Source organism: Leucoraja erinacea, chromosome 8 (genome assembly GCF_028641065.1).
Source record: "Leucoraja erinacea ecotype New England chromosome 8, Leri_hhj_1, whole genome shotgun sequence".
Lineage (NCBI taxonomy): Eukaryota > Metazoa > Chordata > Chondrichthyes > Rajiformes > Rajidae > Leucoraja > Leucoraja erinaceus.
In genome coordinates this window covers 70,800,830-70,813,365 of record NC_073384.1, presented here as the reverse complement: position 1 = coordinate 70,813,365, position 12,536 = coordinate 70,800,830, and the positions used below count along the sequence as shown (strand labels likewise).

At 43.9% G+C, this 12,536-nt stretch overlaps 1 protein-coding gene across 1 annotated transcript in view; it reads left to right on the top strand.

Annotated features, from left to right (window-relative positions):
- utrn (utrophin) overlaps positions 1-12,536 on the top strand; it is a 382,291-nt gene that overhangs the window by 166,662 nt on the left and 203,093 nt on the right. The window contains 2 exon segments of the mRNA XM_055639965.1: positions 6,076-6,204; positions 9,571-9,744. Of these exon segments, the coding sequence (XP_055495940.1) occupies positions 6,076-6,204; positions 9,571-9,744 (303 nt within the window).

Here is a 12,536-nt window from a genome sequence, read left to right as displayed (position 1 = left end):
GGCAGATTAGTATAGTTTATCTTGGCATAATGCTTGGTATGGATATTGTGGGCCGAAGGACCTGCTCTTGTGCTGTACTTTCTAATGTTCTATTCTGCACATATATTAAGAATAACAGGGTGTCTCGGGAAAGAAACATGTCCCCTTAAAGATCAGCATGGCTATGTTTGTGTAGAAACATAAGAGGCCATGTGCATCATCTGATCTTGTGGGAGGGAAGCTATGGAGGGAATTGTGGAGACCTTTACAGAGATACTTGCATCATGTTTGGCCACAACTGAAGTTCCAGATGACTGGAGAATGTACAAGGAACTGTAAATGCTGATTACAATAAAAAGATATAAAGCATTGGAAACCGTGGTCAAGCAGCATCTCAGAAGAATATGTTTTGTGTTGGAACCCTTCTTCAAATTGATTATAGTAGGGGGGGGGGAGCTGGGAGAGTGGAGAGAGGAGGGGGTCGGGGATCAGGCCAGTAACTCACTCATGGTAAGGTTTTGATTAACAGTTGGTTGGATAAAGGGCAGAGATGAAAACACAAATGGTGTGAGATCGAAATGTAAAGCTAGTGGAATGAATATGTAGAAGGGGATAAAGGAAAGGGTAAAATGGGTGAGCGTCTAGGTGGGCACAGGAAGTGAGCGGGACGGTGGAGCGGACTTGACGACAAACAGGGACTTAAATTGGTGAAATTCATTGCAGCCCATTACTTTTTTTTTCTAGTTTAGGGGGGTTTTGTTTTTTCCTTTTTTCTCTTTTTTTTTCTTTTTATCTTTTTGTTTTTTTTTTTTTTTTTTTATAAATGTAAGTTTTCTTTTAAATATTTAACTATATTTACATAGAGACCGGGAGGTCTGTATTCAATGTGTATTTTGACACTGGACTCGTATTTAGGTTATACCGGGTCTGAAGAAGGGTTTCGGACCGAAACGTTGCCTATCTCCTTCGCTGCATAGATGCTGCTGCACCCGCTGAGTTTCTCCACCATTTTTTTGTACCTTCGATTTTCCAGCATCTGCAGTTCCTTCTTAAACACATTAATGTATCCTGATCCCTATGTATCAATATCATTGTTATGTTTATCATTATTCTTTTTGTTGTTGTTTTGTTTTTATTTTTATAAGAAACAAATAAAAAGATTTTAAAAGAAAGGGAGCGAGAAAGGGGGGGGGGGGGGGGGGGGGGTTTGTAGGTTAGTCACCTGAAATTGGAGAATTCAACGTTCATGTATTCACTGAGAATTCAAGTGGTAAGTCATGTGGATAGTGTGATGGAAAAGGCATTTAGCGTGCTTGCCTTCAATGGGAAGGGGATTGAGTACTAATGTTGACAGGGAATGGATGACATTTCGGGTTGAGACCCTTCTTCAGTTTGAAGAAGGGTCTCGATCTGAAACGTCCCCCATTCCCACTCTCTTGAGATGGTACCTGTCCCGCTGAGTTACTCCAGCACTTTGTCTATCTTCGGTTTGAACCAGTATCATCAGTTCCTTCCTACACAAATGTTGAGACATTGTAATGAAGCTATACAAGTCATTGGTGATATTACAGTTGGAGTACTGTGTGCTGTTGTTGTCACCCAGTTATAAGGAGGTTGTCATTAAGATAGATGGGTGCAAAAGAGTTTCTCCAGAATGTTACCTGGGTTTGTGAATTTGAGTAATAGAGAGTAGTTGGATAGGCTGAGACTTTTTTCTCTGACACATAGGAGGCTGAGGGGTGATCTTATTAAGGTGTACAAGATCATGAGGGCATCAATAGGACGTAGGTGAGAGGGGAGAGATTTAAGTGGGACCTCAGGGCATCCTTTCACTTGGAAGGTTACCCATGTCTGTAATGAAGAAGGGTCTGGACCCAATCCATGTGCTACAGAAATGCTGCCTGATCTGCTTAGTTACTCTAGCACTTTGTGTCCATTTATGTAATAACCAGCAATTGCAGTTGTTAGTTTCTATTACTTATACAATGATAATTCCTGACACGGTGATAGTGGACAATCGCCAATAACAGACGCCATTGCCCCTGCTATGGTCTGTATAACGAGGGTTTACTGTGCTCAAGTCACGGACTGATGAAGGGAAGTGTGCTGAAAGCATTCATCACCTTATCTACCTGGGACGCCATTTTCGGGGAACCATGTACGTGTACTCGAAAATCCCTCTGCTCTAACATTGCCGTTTCTTGTCAAGGTCCTGCCCTGGTTTGACTTCCCAAATGCAAAGCCTGACATTTAAATGAGCCATCCCTGCTTGCCCAGCTGATCAAGATCAAGCTGCAATTTCTTGGGAGCCATCTTCACTGTTTATCTTTATGCTTAAACAGAAATCTTAATAAGTTACCAACCTTGGCCACTTGGTAGTTCTCTCACTCTGGTACACAGGTTGTGAGATCAAGCCGCACTTCAGAGATAGAGATAAGACGGCACGGTGGCACAGTGGTAGAGTTGCCGCTTTACAGCGCAAGACCCGGGTTCGATCCTGACCAAGGGTGCTTGTCTGTACGGAGTTTATACGTTCTCCCCTTGACCTGCATGGGTTTACTCCGAGATCTTTGGTTTCCTCCCACACTCCAAAGACAAACAGGTTTGTAGCTTAATTGGCGTTAATTGTAAATTGTCCCTAGTGTGTAGGATAGTGCTCGTGTACAGGGGAACACCGGTCGGTGCAGACTCGCTGGGCTGAAGGGTCTGTTTCCGCCGTGTATCTCTAAACTAAAGTACAAAAATCAAGAATGGTATTGGTGCCTGAGAGAGTGGTGCACTGGGAGGTTCGGTCCTTGGATGAAACATTACGTTGAGGCTGGTCTGCTTTCATAATAGATGGACATAAAATATCCCAGATCAGTGGAGAAAGCCTAGCTGTCTCGAGCAGTTAACACGAACAAAGAAGAAACTAGGAACTACAGGTGCCACAGAACAGTGTGGAGTTTGTACGTTCTCCCTGTGACTGCATGGGTTTTCTTCAGGTGCTCCGGTTTCCTCCCACATTCCAATAACCTGCAGGCTTGTAGGTTAATTGGCTTCTGTAAATTGCCCAAGTGTGCAGGAGGTGTAAGTGGGATAATGCAGAACCAGTGTATGGGTGATTGGCATTGACTCAGTGAGCCGACAGACCCGTTTTCACACTCTAAAACTAAAAACCATAACTCAACTCTGAATGTTTAAGAAGGAACTGCAGATGCTGGAAAATCGAAGGTAGACAAAAATGCTGGAGAAACTCAGCGGGTGCTGCAGCATGTATGGAGCTGTCTGAAGAAGGGTTTCGGCCCGAAACGTTGCCTATTTCCTTCGCTCCATAGATGCTGCCTCACCCGCTGAGTTTCTCCAGCAATTTTGTCTACACTCAATTCTGAATAACTTGATTCCATCTTATCTCTTCCCCCCCCCCCTTTGTTCCGACCTGCATCCGTGGCACCTCGCATGCCCTTCAACTCTTCAATAACTATCAATTTCCAGACCCACATTGCCTCAACTTTACCATGAGAGTTCAGAGTCCCTCAACACCTCATGAAGGTCTCAAGGCCTCCGGTTCTTCCTTGAACAGAGTCCGCATCAATTTCCCTCTGCTAACACTCTCCTTCCCCTGGTGGAACTTGTCCTCACCCTCAACAACTTCCCTTTTAACTCTTCTATCTTTCTGCAAGTTGATGATGTAGTCATTGGCACTCACATGTGCCCCAGCTATGCCTGCCTTTTTGTCACTTACGTCGAACTGTCATTGTTCCAAACCCTCACTGTCACCATTCCCCAACTGATTCTCTGCTACATCAACAACTGCCTCCTGCATCCGTGACTTCATTAACTTCCACACTGCCCTTAAATTCACATGGAATACTCTTGACACCTCTCTCCCCTTTCCTGATCTTTCTGTCTCCATCACTGGGGACAGACCTACCGACACACATGGTTATCTGTACTACAGCTCCCCCCACCCTGCCTCATACAAAGATGCTCTTTGGGAATTTGCCACATCTACTCCCAAGAGCAAGCTTCCATTTTAGGACATCCGAGATGTCCTCCACCTTTACTAAACGTGGATTCCCCCCTGCTGTCACAGATACCTCACGTCTCCTCTGTCTCTCCTGCTCTCTCTTGTCCGTGACGTAACAAGGATAGCATTCCCCTGGTCTTCACCTTTCACCCCATTAGCCTCCACTTCCAACACATCATACCCCAACATTTCCGCCACCTTCAACGTGATCCCACCACTGGTCAGATCTTCCCATCCCCGCAACTTTCTGCCTTACTTGCATCTCCTTGGTTCACTCATCCCTTCCCTTCCCACCCAAACCACCCCTTCCCCAGTTCCCCTTTCACCAAACTCGGTGGTCTCGACCCGAAACGTCACCTATTCCTTCTCTCCAGACATGTTGTCTGACCCACTGAGTTACTCCAGCTTTTTGAGTCTATCTTCAGTTTAAACCAGTATCTGCAGTTCCTTCCTACACACTGTCTTTATGCATTGTCCTTATGGTACAGGCTTACAACACTGACATAGAAAATCGAGCTTGTAACTGGTTGTCGGAAGCCAGTATCACTGATATGCAATATCTCCTCTCTTGACTATGGTTTACTGCAAGGTATGCAGCTGCTTCAATGATTATCCTCGCTACATTTTGAGGTCAGAATTAGATGATTTATTCAGCTCTACTCTCAGTTAATAAAGCATTCTGTACCCATGAACAACAAAACCTGGTGAATATTCAAGCCTGAGCTCTGGGGGTCCTTGTACATCAGTCTATGAAAGTAAGCATGCAGGTACAGCAGGCAGTGAAGAAAGCGAATGGCATGTTGGCCTTTATAACAAGAGGAATCAAATATAGGAGCAAAGAGGTCCTTCGGCAGTTGTACATAGCCCTAGTGAGACCACACCTGGAGTATTGTGTGCAGTTTTGGTCCCCTAATTTGGGGAAGGACATTCTTGCTATTGAGGGAGTGCAGCGTAGGTTTACAAGGTTAATTCCCGGGATGGCGGGACTGTCATATGCTGAGAGACTGGAGCAGCTGGACTTGTACACTCTGGAGTTTAGAAGGATGAGAGGAATTCTCATTGAAACATATAAGATTGTTAAGGGCTTGGACACTCAGGAAACATGTTCCCGATGTTGGGGGAGTCCATAGCCAGCGGCCACAGTTTAAGAATAAGGAGTAAGCCATTTAGAACGGAGATGAGGAAACACTTTTTCTCACAGAGAGTGGTGAGTCTGTGGAATTCTCTACCTCGGAGTGCGGTGGAGGCAGGTTTTGTGGATGCTTTCAAGAGAGAGCTAGATAGGGCTCTTAAAAAGAGCGGAGTCATGGGATATGGGGAGAAGGCAGGAACGGGGTACTGATTGGGGATGATCAGCCATGATCACATTCAATGGCGGTGCTGGCTCAAAGGGCCGAATGACCTACTCCTGCACCTATTGTCTATTGTCATATTAATTATGAAGAGACTTTCATAAGGCAAGTTGTAGGAAGGAACTGCAGATGCTGCGTTACACCGAAGATAGACATAAAATGCTGGAGTAACTCAGCGGGTCAGACAGCATCTCTGGAGAAAAGGAATAGTTGACGTTTCTTCGGGTTATGACCCTTCTTCAGACTGAGCCAGGGGAAAAGGAAAAGAGAGATATGGAACAAATGAATGAGAGATGTGCAAAAATGTAAAGGAAATAAAGGAAGCAGGCCGTTGTTAGGTGTGGGGTAGGTGAAACGCAATCATCTGTTTGTACACTTAATAAATTTGTATCTGGTTGTATAAACTGTAAAACAAAACTGTACAAATGACCACAAAGAAAGTGATTCCCAATCCTTCCTCGGTTGAGAGAAAGCATTCTGGTTAACAGTATGTGGTTTAACAAATTAAGTATTTGTCCAAGGTACACAAAAAAAAGCTGGAGAAACTCAGCGGGTGCAGCAGCATCTATGGAGCGAAGGAAATAGGCAACGTTTCGGGCCGAAACCCTTCTTCAGGCTTTCAAGGCGACGTTTTGGTTTAGGATCCTCCTTCAGGATAAGTTACTCCAACACTTTGTGTCTTTTTAAGGCGTTCACAGTGTTGATTAATCTTTTTTTCTCTATTATTATCATCAGAAAATTCAGGCGAATATTGCAGCCCATGAGACCAGCTTGGAAGAGTTGAAGACCAGTAATGTGGGAAGCCTTCCATTAGTAGATAACAGGCCTTATACTCGAGGTGGCACTCAGTTGGATTTACTTCAGGTATGAGAGGACTTGTTATAATTTGTTATTTAACAAATACTTTGTTATTTAACAAATTATCCAGATTAATCTGGAGAGATAAATTCCTCATGGGCCTGTCCCACTTAGGCAATTTTTTTTTTTTAGGTGACTACAGGCGACTAGTTTGTTGCCGGTGGTTGCCGGGAGTCGTCTCCTCACTCGCACAAAGTCTGGTTGCCGCTAAATTTTCAACATGTTGAAAATTCTTCAGCGACAGTGAGCTTGACGCCATTGAGCGTAGTTTGACTTCTCCTGACATAGGTGCTGTCGCTGGGATGTCATAGGTTGCCGCCGGGTTTTTGCCGACCTGCCACGACTATAACAGTCGCCGGCAGTTGCCTAAAGAATCGCCTAAGTGGGACAGCCCCATTTGCATTGAATAAATGTGGAATGATAAGCTAATGTTAATCATTACTGTGAAATGATTGGATTGTTGGAAGATTGCTTCTGGTCCATGAATTCCCCTAAGCGATGGAGATCTGGTGTCGGGACCAAGTACGGTCTTTGTGTCGCTAGTACTGCTGTAATGTTGTGTACATGGAATAGCCCACTGAAATGTTATAGCATGTACATGTCTGGGGCAATCACAGGGTGGCCAATAACTGCTGCCTTTGCCCGTGACAACCATGTCCATTGATTGAAAATGGATAAAGATTGATGGATTTTGCATTTTGGGTTTTTGGAAGCAAAGGCTATGCTGTTGTGGACAAGTATGCAAATTGCTCCCTTCTCCACATACACTGATAGAAGAATAGGAAAACTGCTGAATTTTAAAGTTGGGCAAGTAGAAGAAAAAGTAAGTTAATTGGATGACTGAGTCATAGTCATGAAAACTGGCCCTTCGGCCCATCTCGTCAATGCCACCCAGGATGCTCCATCTAAACACGTCCCATTTGCCAGTGTTTGGATGTATGTATCCATGCCCTATCCAAATGTTTTTAAAATGCTGTTATAGTATGTGCCTCAACGACTACCTCGAGCAACTCATTGCATATACCCACCACATTGAGTGAAGAAGTTGCCCCTCAGGTTCATATTCATTCTTGCCGCTCTCATCCTAACCCTATGTCCTCTAGTTCTTGATTCCACTACTCTGTTCATTCACCATACCCATTCCCCTCTGATGTTATACACCCCTATAAAATCATCTCTCATCCTCTGCTCTCCAAGAAATAAAGTCCTAGTCTGCCCGACCTCTCCCTCTAGCTCAGCCCCTCAAGTCATGGCAACGTCCTTGTGAATCTTCTTTGCGCTCTTTCTAACTTAATCGCAGACTTCTTATAGAAAGGTAACCAAAACCGAACACAGGACCCCAAGTATAGCATTCATTTTTTGTACAAATGTAACATAACGTCTAAACCTCTATATCCAGTACCCTAACTGATGAAGGACAATGTACCTAAAGGCTTTCTAATTTTTAAATCATCAATTGGTTTTAGGTGTTACATTCAATATAATAAACAATGCTTTTAGTGCCATAGATTCATATTACACTGTAAAACCCTCTTGGCCCAGCATGCCCATGCCGACCAAAGTGCCCCATCTGCACTAGTCCCACCTGCCTGCATTTAACCCATATCCCTCTATATCTTCCCTATCCATGTACCTGTCCAAATGTCTTTTAAATGTTGTGATAGAACCTGCCTCAACTACCTCATCGGGCAGCTTGGTGCATGTATCCATCACCCTCTGTGTGAAAAAGTTTCCCTTCAGGTTCCTATTAAATGTTTCCCTTCTCAACTTAATTTCTAGATTCCCATATTCCCACACTCTTGTCTATTGCTCTCCAGATCTTATACACCTCTATAAGATCACCCCTTTTCCTCCTGTGCTTCAAGGAACATAGTTGTAACCTGCTCAACCTTTCCCTGTAGCTCAGGCCTTCAGGTCCTGGCAACACCCTTGTAAATATTCTCAGCACTCTTCCAAGCTTATCAACATCCTTCTTATAGCAGGATGGCTAAAATTGACCTAATGTGGCCTCACCAATGTCCTGTACGACTGTAACATAAGATCCCAACTTCTATACTCAATGTTTCTAAAGTCTTCTTGACCACCCTATCTACCTGCGATGCCACTTTCAAGATACTATGTATCTCCACTCCTAGATTCCTGTTCTACAACCCCCCCCCCCAGGCCCTGCCATTCCCTACATTGTCTTCTGAATTTTTTGATAACCATCTTTACGATACCCCTCACATTATTGTCATTTGCGCACTTACTAATCATGCCTTGTGCATTCTCGTCAAAAACATTGGTATAAACAGCCAAGGGCCCAGCACCGATTATTGAGGCACACTGCTGGTCACAGGCCTCCATTCTGAAAAATAGCCTTTTGCCATTCCCCTCTGCTTTCTTCCATGGTCCCAGTCAGCAGTCTCTCCCTCGATTCCATTCCTTCTAGGATTCCATTCCTAACATGTAGAACCTTTTTGGCCCATGTAGAAAACATCTACATTTTTGCCATGATCAACCTTTTTGGTTATTTCTTCAAAAATCTCAATCAGATTCGTAAAAGACAGGCTCTCTCACTTACAAAGCCATTTTGAATAGCCCAGTTAATTGGCAATAACATTGGAAAATGCATGACGTTACAACTGTTTATGAAGGTTGAAGTTTGCTGAAGGTTTTTCATCTTTTATTTAATCTCCTGGACTGAATGACCAAGGCTGTGCTCTCTATCCTACTGTAAAGGAGTTTATACTTGGATTCAAACTGTGCATCAGGGTCCCACTTGCATAATTGTTGTGGTTCTGTTCCAAAATTAAATAGTTAAATAAAAACTAAACTGCAGAGCCACTCAGTAGGCCCGTGCCGCATCTCTGGAGAAAGAACCGTATTAGCATTTCAGGTTGAAAATCCACCATCAGTTCTCCAGAATCTCCTGTTTACATTTTGGATTTCTTGTATATGCAGATATTTGCTTTTAGATCAGAATGTTTGAAGTTTGTTTCTTCTGCAGTGCTGCTTTATGTAAAGTTGATGTTTTCTATCTGGAATGTCTCCCATCTATTTTGTACTTATGTGTCTCTCTATCTTCCCATGTCTGTTTCTACAGGCTTTGCTGCATTGAGGATTGTAGACGGTACTTCTGGGTTTTCACTTTATTCTTGTCCTTGTCATTCTATGCATGTTCTTTCGAGTGCCGTGCTCTAAAACTACATTTTTTGAACGTTAGTCGCTAAAGCACCGTTATATTAATTTGCATACATCTCAAGTTGCCGATATATTTCGATTTTGTGCCCTTTTCCTGGATTGCCATAAGTAGATACACGTAAACTAACAATATATAAGACGTCGCTGAATTTAAGTCTTCACAAGTTGGGTGCTTTGTGCAATTGACAGAGGAAACTTCGGGAAGTGTCAACAAAGTTCCAGCTTTTCCAGAAGCCAGCAAATTTTGAGCAGCGTATGCTCGACTGCAAGCGTGTTTTGAACAGTGTTAAAGCTGATTTGCATGTGCTGGATTTGCAAACCGTCGAGCCTGAGGGAATAGAATCGCAGTTGGACAATTGTATGGTGAGTGTCCTGGACTATTATGGAGCCGCATCAGATGATTTAGCCTGCCAAGTCTTTATTTGTGAGCAATAGCAGGAAAATATAATCGGCCGCTGAATCGTGATACAGCGATATACCCTTTCCATAACTGTGTGATCACTTGGCAGAGATTATTTCAAAAAATCAGTAAAAGGTCATATAATGGCAGTTTCTTATTATCTTCTCAAAGTCCAACTTTGATAGCCATTACTCCTCGGCGAGGTATAGTTTACACACACTCACAACACACTTGAGATAGTTAAAACGAATCTTCCAAATGTTGTTTCTTGATTAATTAGTCTTTTATTGAAGTAAGACATAGCAAAGAAATAAAGAATCGCTGCTCCATTCATCACATATAAATCATATGAAAGTTTGTCTTATAAAGGTATGTCGTCTCATTAACGTGTGTGTCGTGACCATGATTCATGTGTGATAAAAACTATATTCTCACCATCCTTCCGAGACCCAACTGACTCCTAATCTATGAGTCTGCGCTAGTCTCCTTTAGAAGTAGACACACTCCTTCTACATATCAAATCCCACCTACAAACGTGCATACAAATAACTAAAATATTCAAAATGTAAGACATGGCTATAATGTACCGACTTGTATAATGTACTTAATGGTTCCTACAGGTCAAGTGCTTCAAATGTTGGAATTTTGCTTGGAAAGATGGCAAGGTGCAAATTTCATTTGCATATTTATAAAAAAACATTTAACATGATAAATTATCTTTGCAGGAATAAAATAAGGTGCAGTTTTTTCCCTATTCAAAACAATCCTAAAGCATATGGAGTTTAGTTGAGAGATACAGGGTGGAAACAGGCCCACCGACCAGCGATCCCCGCACATTAACACTACCCTACACACACTAGGGACAGTTTTTTACATTTTTACCAAAGACAATTACCCGTAGTCAAGATCAAACCTAGGTCTCTGGCGCTGTAAGGCAGTAGCTCTACCACTGCGCCACCGTGCTGCACAGTTGTAATCCCTATCTCCAAAATGCTCTCTACTGAAACACCATTTCCCAACACAAGGTCCAATATGTTCCATTCTCGAGTTGGACTACCCACAGTCCAAGAAATCCTCCTGCATACACCTCACTATGTTCTGCTCCGCCCATACTTGAGCAGGTTCAGTCCATATTGGGAAAGTTAAAATCACTCACTCACTGTTTTGGCACCTATCAGTAATTTGCCTACATATCTTTTCCTGCTTGCCCACAGTACAATCCCATTAGTGTTCTGGCACCTTTCTTATTTCTAAGCTCCAACCATAGAACATTGAACAGTACAGACACAAAATGCTGGACTAACTCAGTGGGCAAGGCAGCATCTCTGAAGAGATGGAATGGGCAACAGTTCGGGTCGAGACCTCCACCCGAAACGTCGCACATTCCTTCTCTCCAGAGATGCTGCCTCACCCGCAGAGTTACTCCAGCATTTTGTGTCTACCTTCGATTTAAATCACCATCTGCAGTTCTTCTTACACATAGAATAGCACAGCACAGAAATGAGCCCTTCGGCCCACAATGTTTGTGCCGAACATGATACCTAGCTGAACCGATCTCATCTGCGTGCTCATAATCCATATCCCTCTATTTCAAGCACCTCAATGTGCCTGTCTAAAAGCCGCCACTGTCGTATCTGCCGCCACCAACACCCCTGGAAACCTGTTCTAGGCCCCCACCACCCTCTGTCTATAATACATCCCCATTAAACTTTCTCCCTCTCACCTTATAGCCATGCCCTCTAGCGTTGGACATTTCCACCCTGGGGTAAAAGGTTCTGACTGTCTACCCCACCTATCATAATTTTATATACTTCTATCAAGTCTCCCTTCAATCTCTAACTTGCTTGTATTAAAGGGCGGCGCAGCGGTAGAGTTGCTGCCTTAAGCCCCTGTCCCACTTAGGAAACCTGAACGGAAACCTCTGGAGACTTTGCGCCCCACCCAAGGTTTCCGTGCGGTTCCCGGAGGTTTTTATCAGTTTCCCCCACCTGCTTCCACTACCTGTAACCTCTGGCAACCACCTGCAACCTCCGGGAACTGCACGGAAACCTTGGGTGCGGCGCAAAGTCTCTAGAGGTTTCCGTTCAGGTTTCCAAAGTGGGACAGGGGCATTACAGCGAATGCTGCGCCGGAGACCCAGGTTCCATCCTGACTACGGGTGCTGTCTGTACGGAGTTTGTACGTTCTCCCCATGACCTGCGTGGGTTTTCTCCGAGATCTTCGGTTTCCTCCCACACTCCAAAGACGTACAGGTTGGTAGGTTAATTGGCTTGGTAAATGTAAAAATTGTCCCTAGTGGGTGTAGGATAGTGTTAATGTGTGGGGGTCGCGGGTCTGCGCAGACCCGGTGGGCCGAAGGGCCTGTTTCTGCCCTGTATCTATAAACTAAACGAAAACACTATCTCCCATTTCTCTGTCCATTCCCTGACGGTGTACTTCAGTGTCTGGAACCCGGGCAATCTTGTTGTCTGCGAAATGACTAACTAACCCATCTACATTTACGCCCATGTCATTTATATACATTACGAGCAACAGCGGCTCCAGCACAGACTCCTGTGGAATTCCACTGGTCACCGACCTCTAGCCAGAATAATGCCCTTCCACACCACCCCTCTGTCTTCTATGACTAAGCCAGTTATGAATCTATAGAACCAAGTCACTGTGAATCCCTTGCATCTGGATCAACCTAACATGGGGAACTTTTTCAATTCCCTTGCTGAAATCCATGTAGACAACATCCACTGCCCTCCCCTCA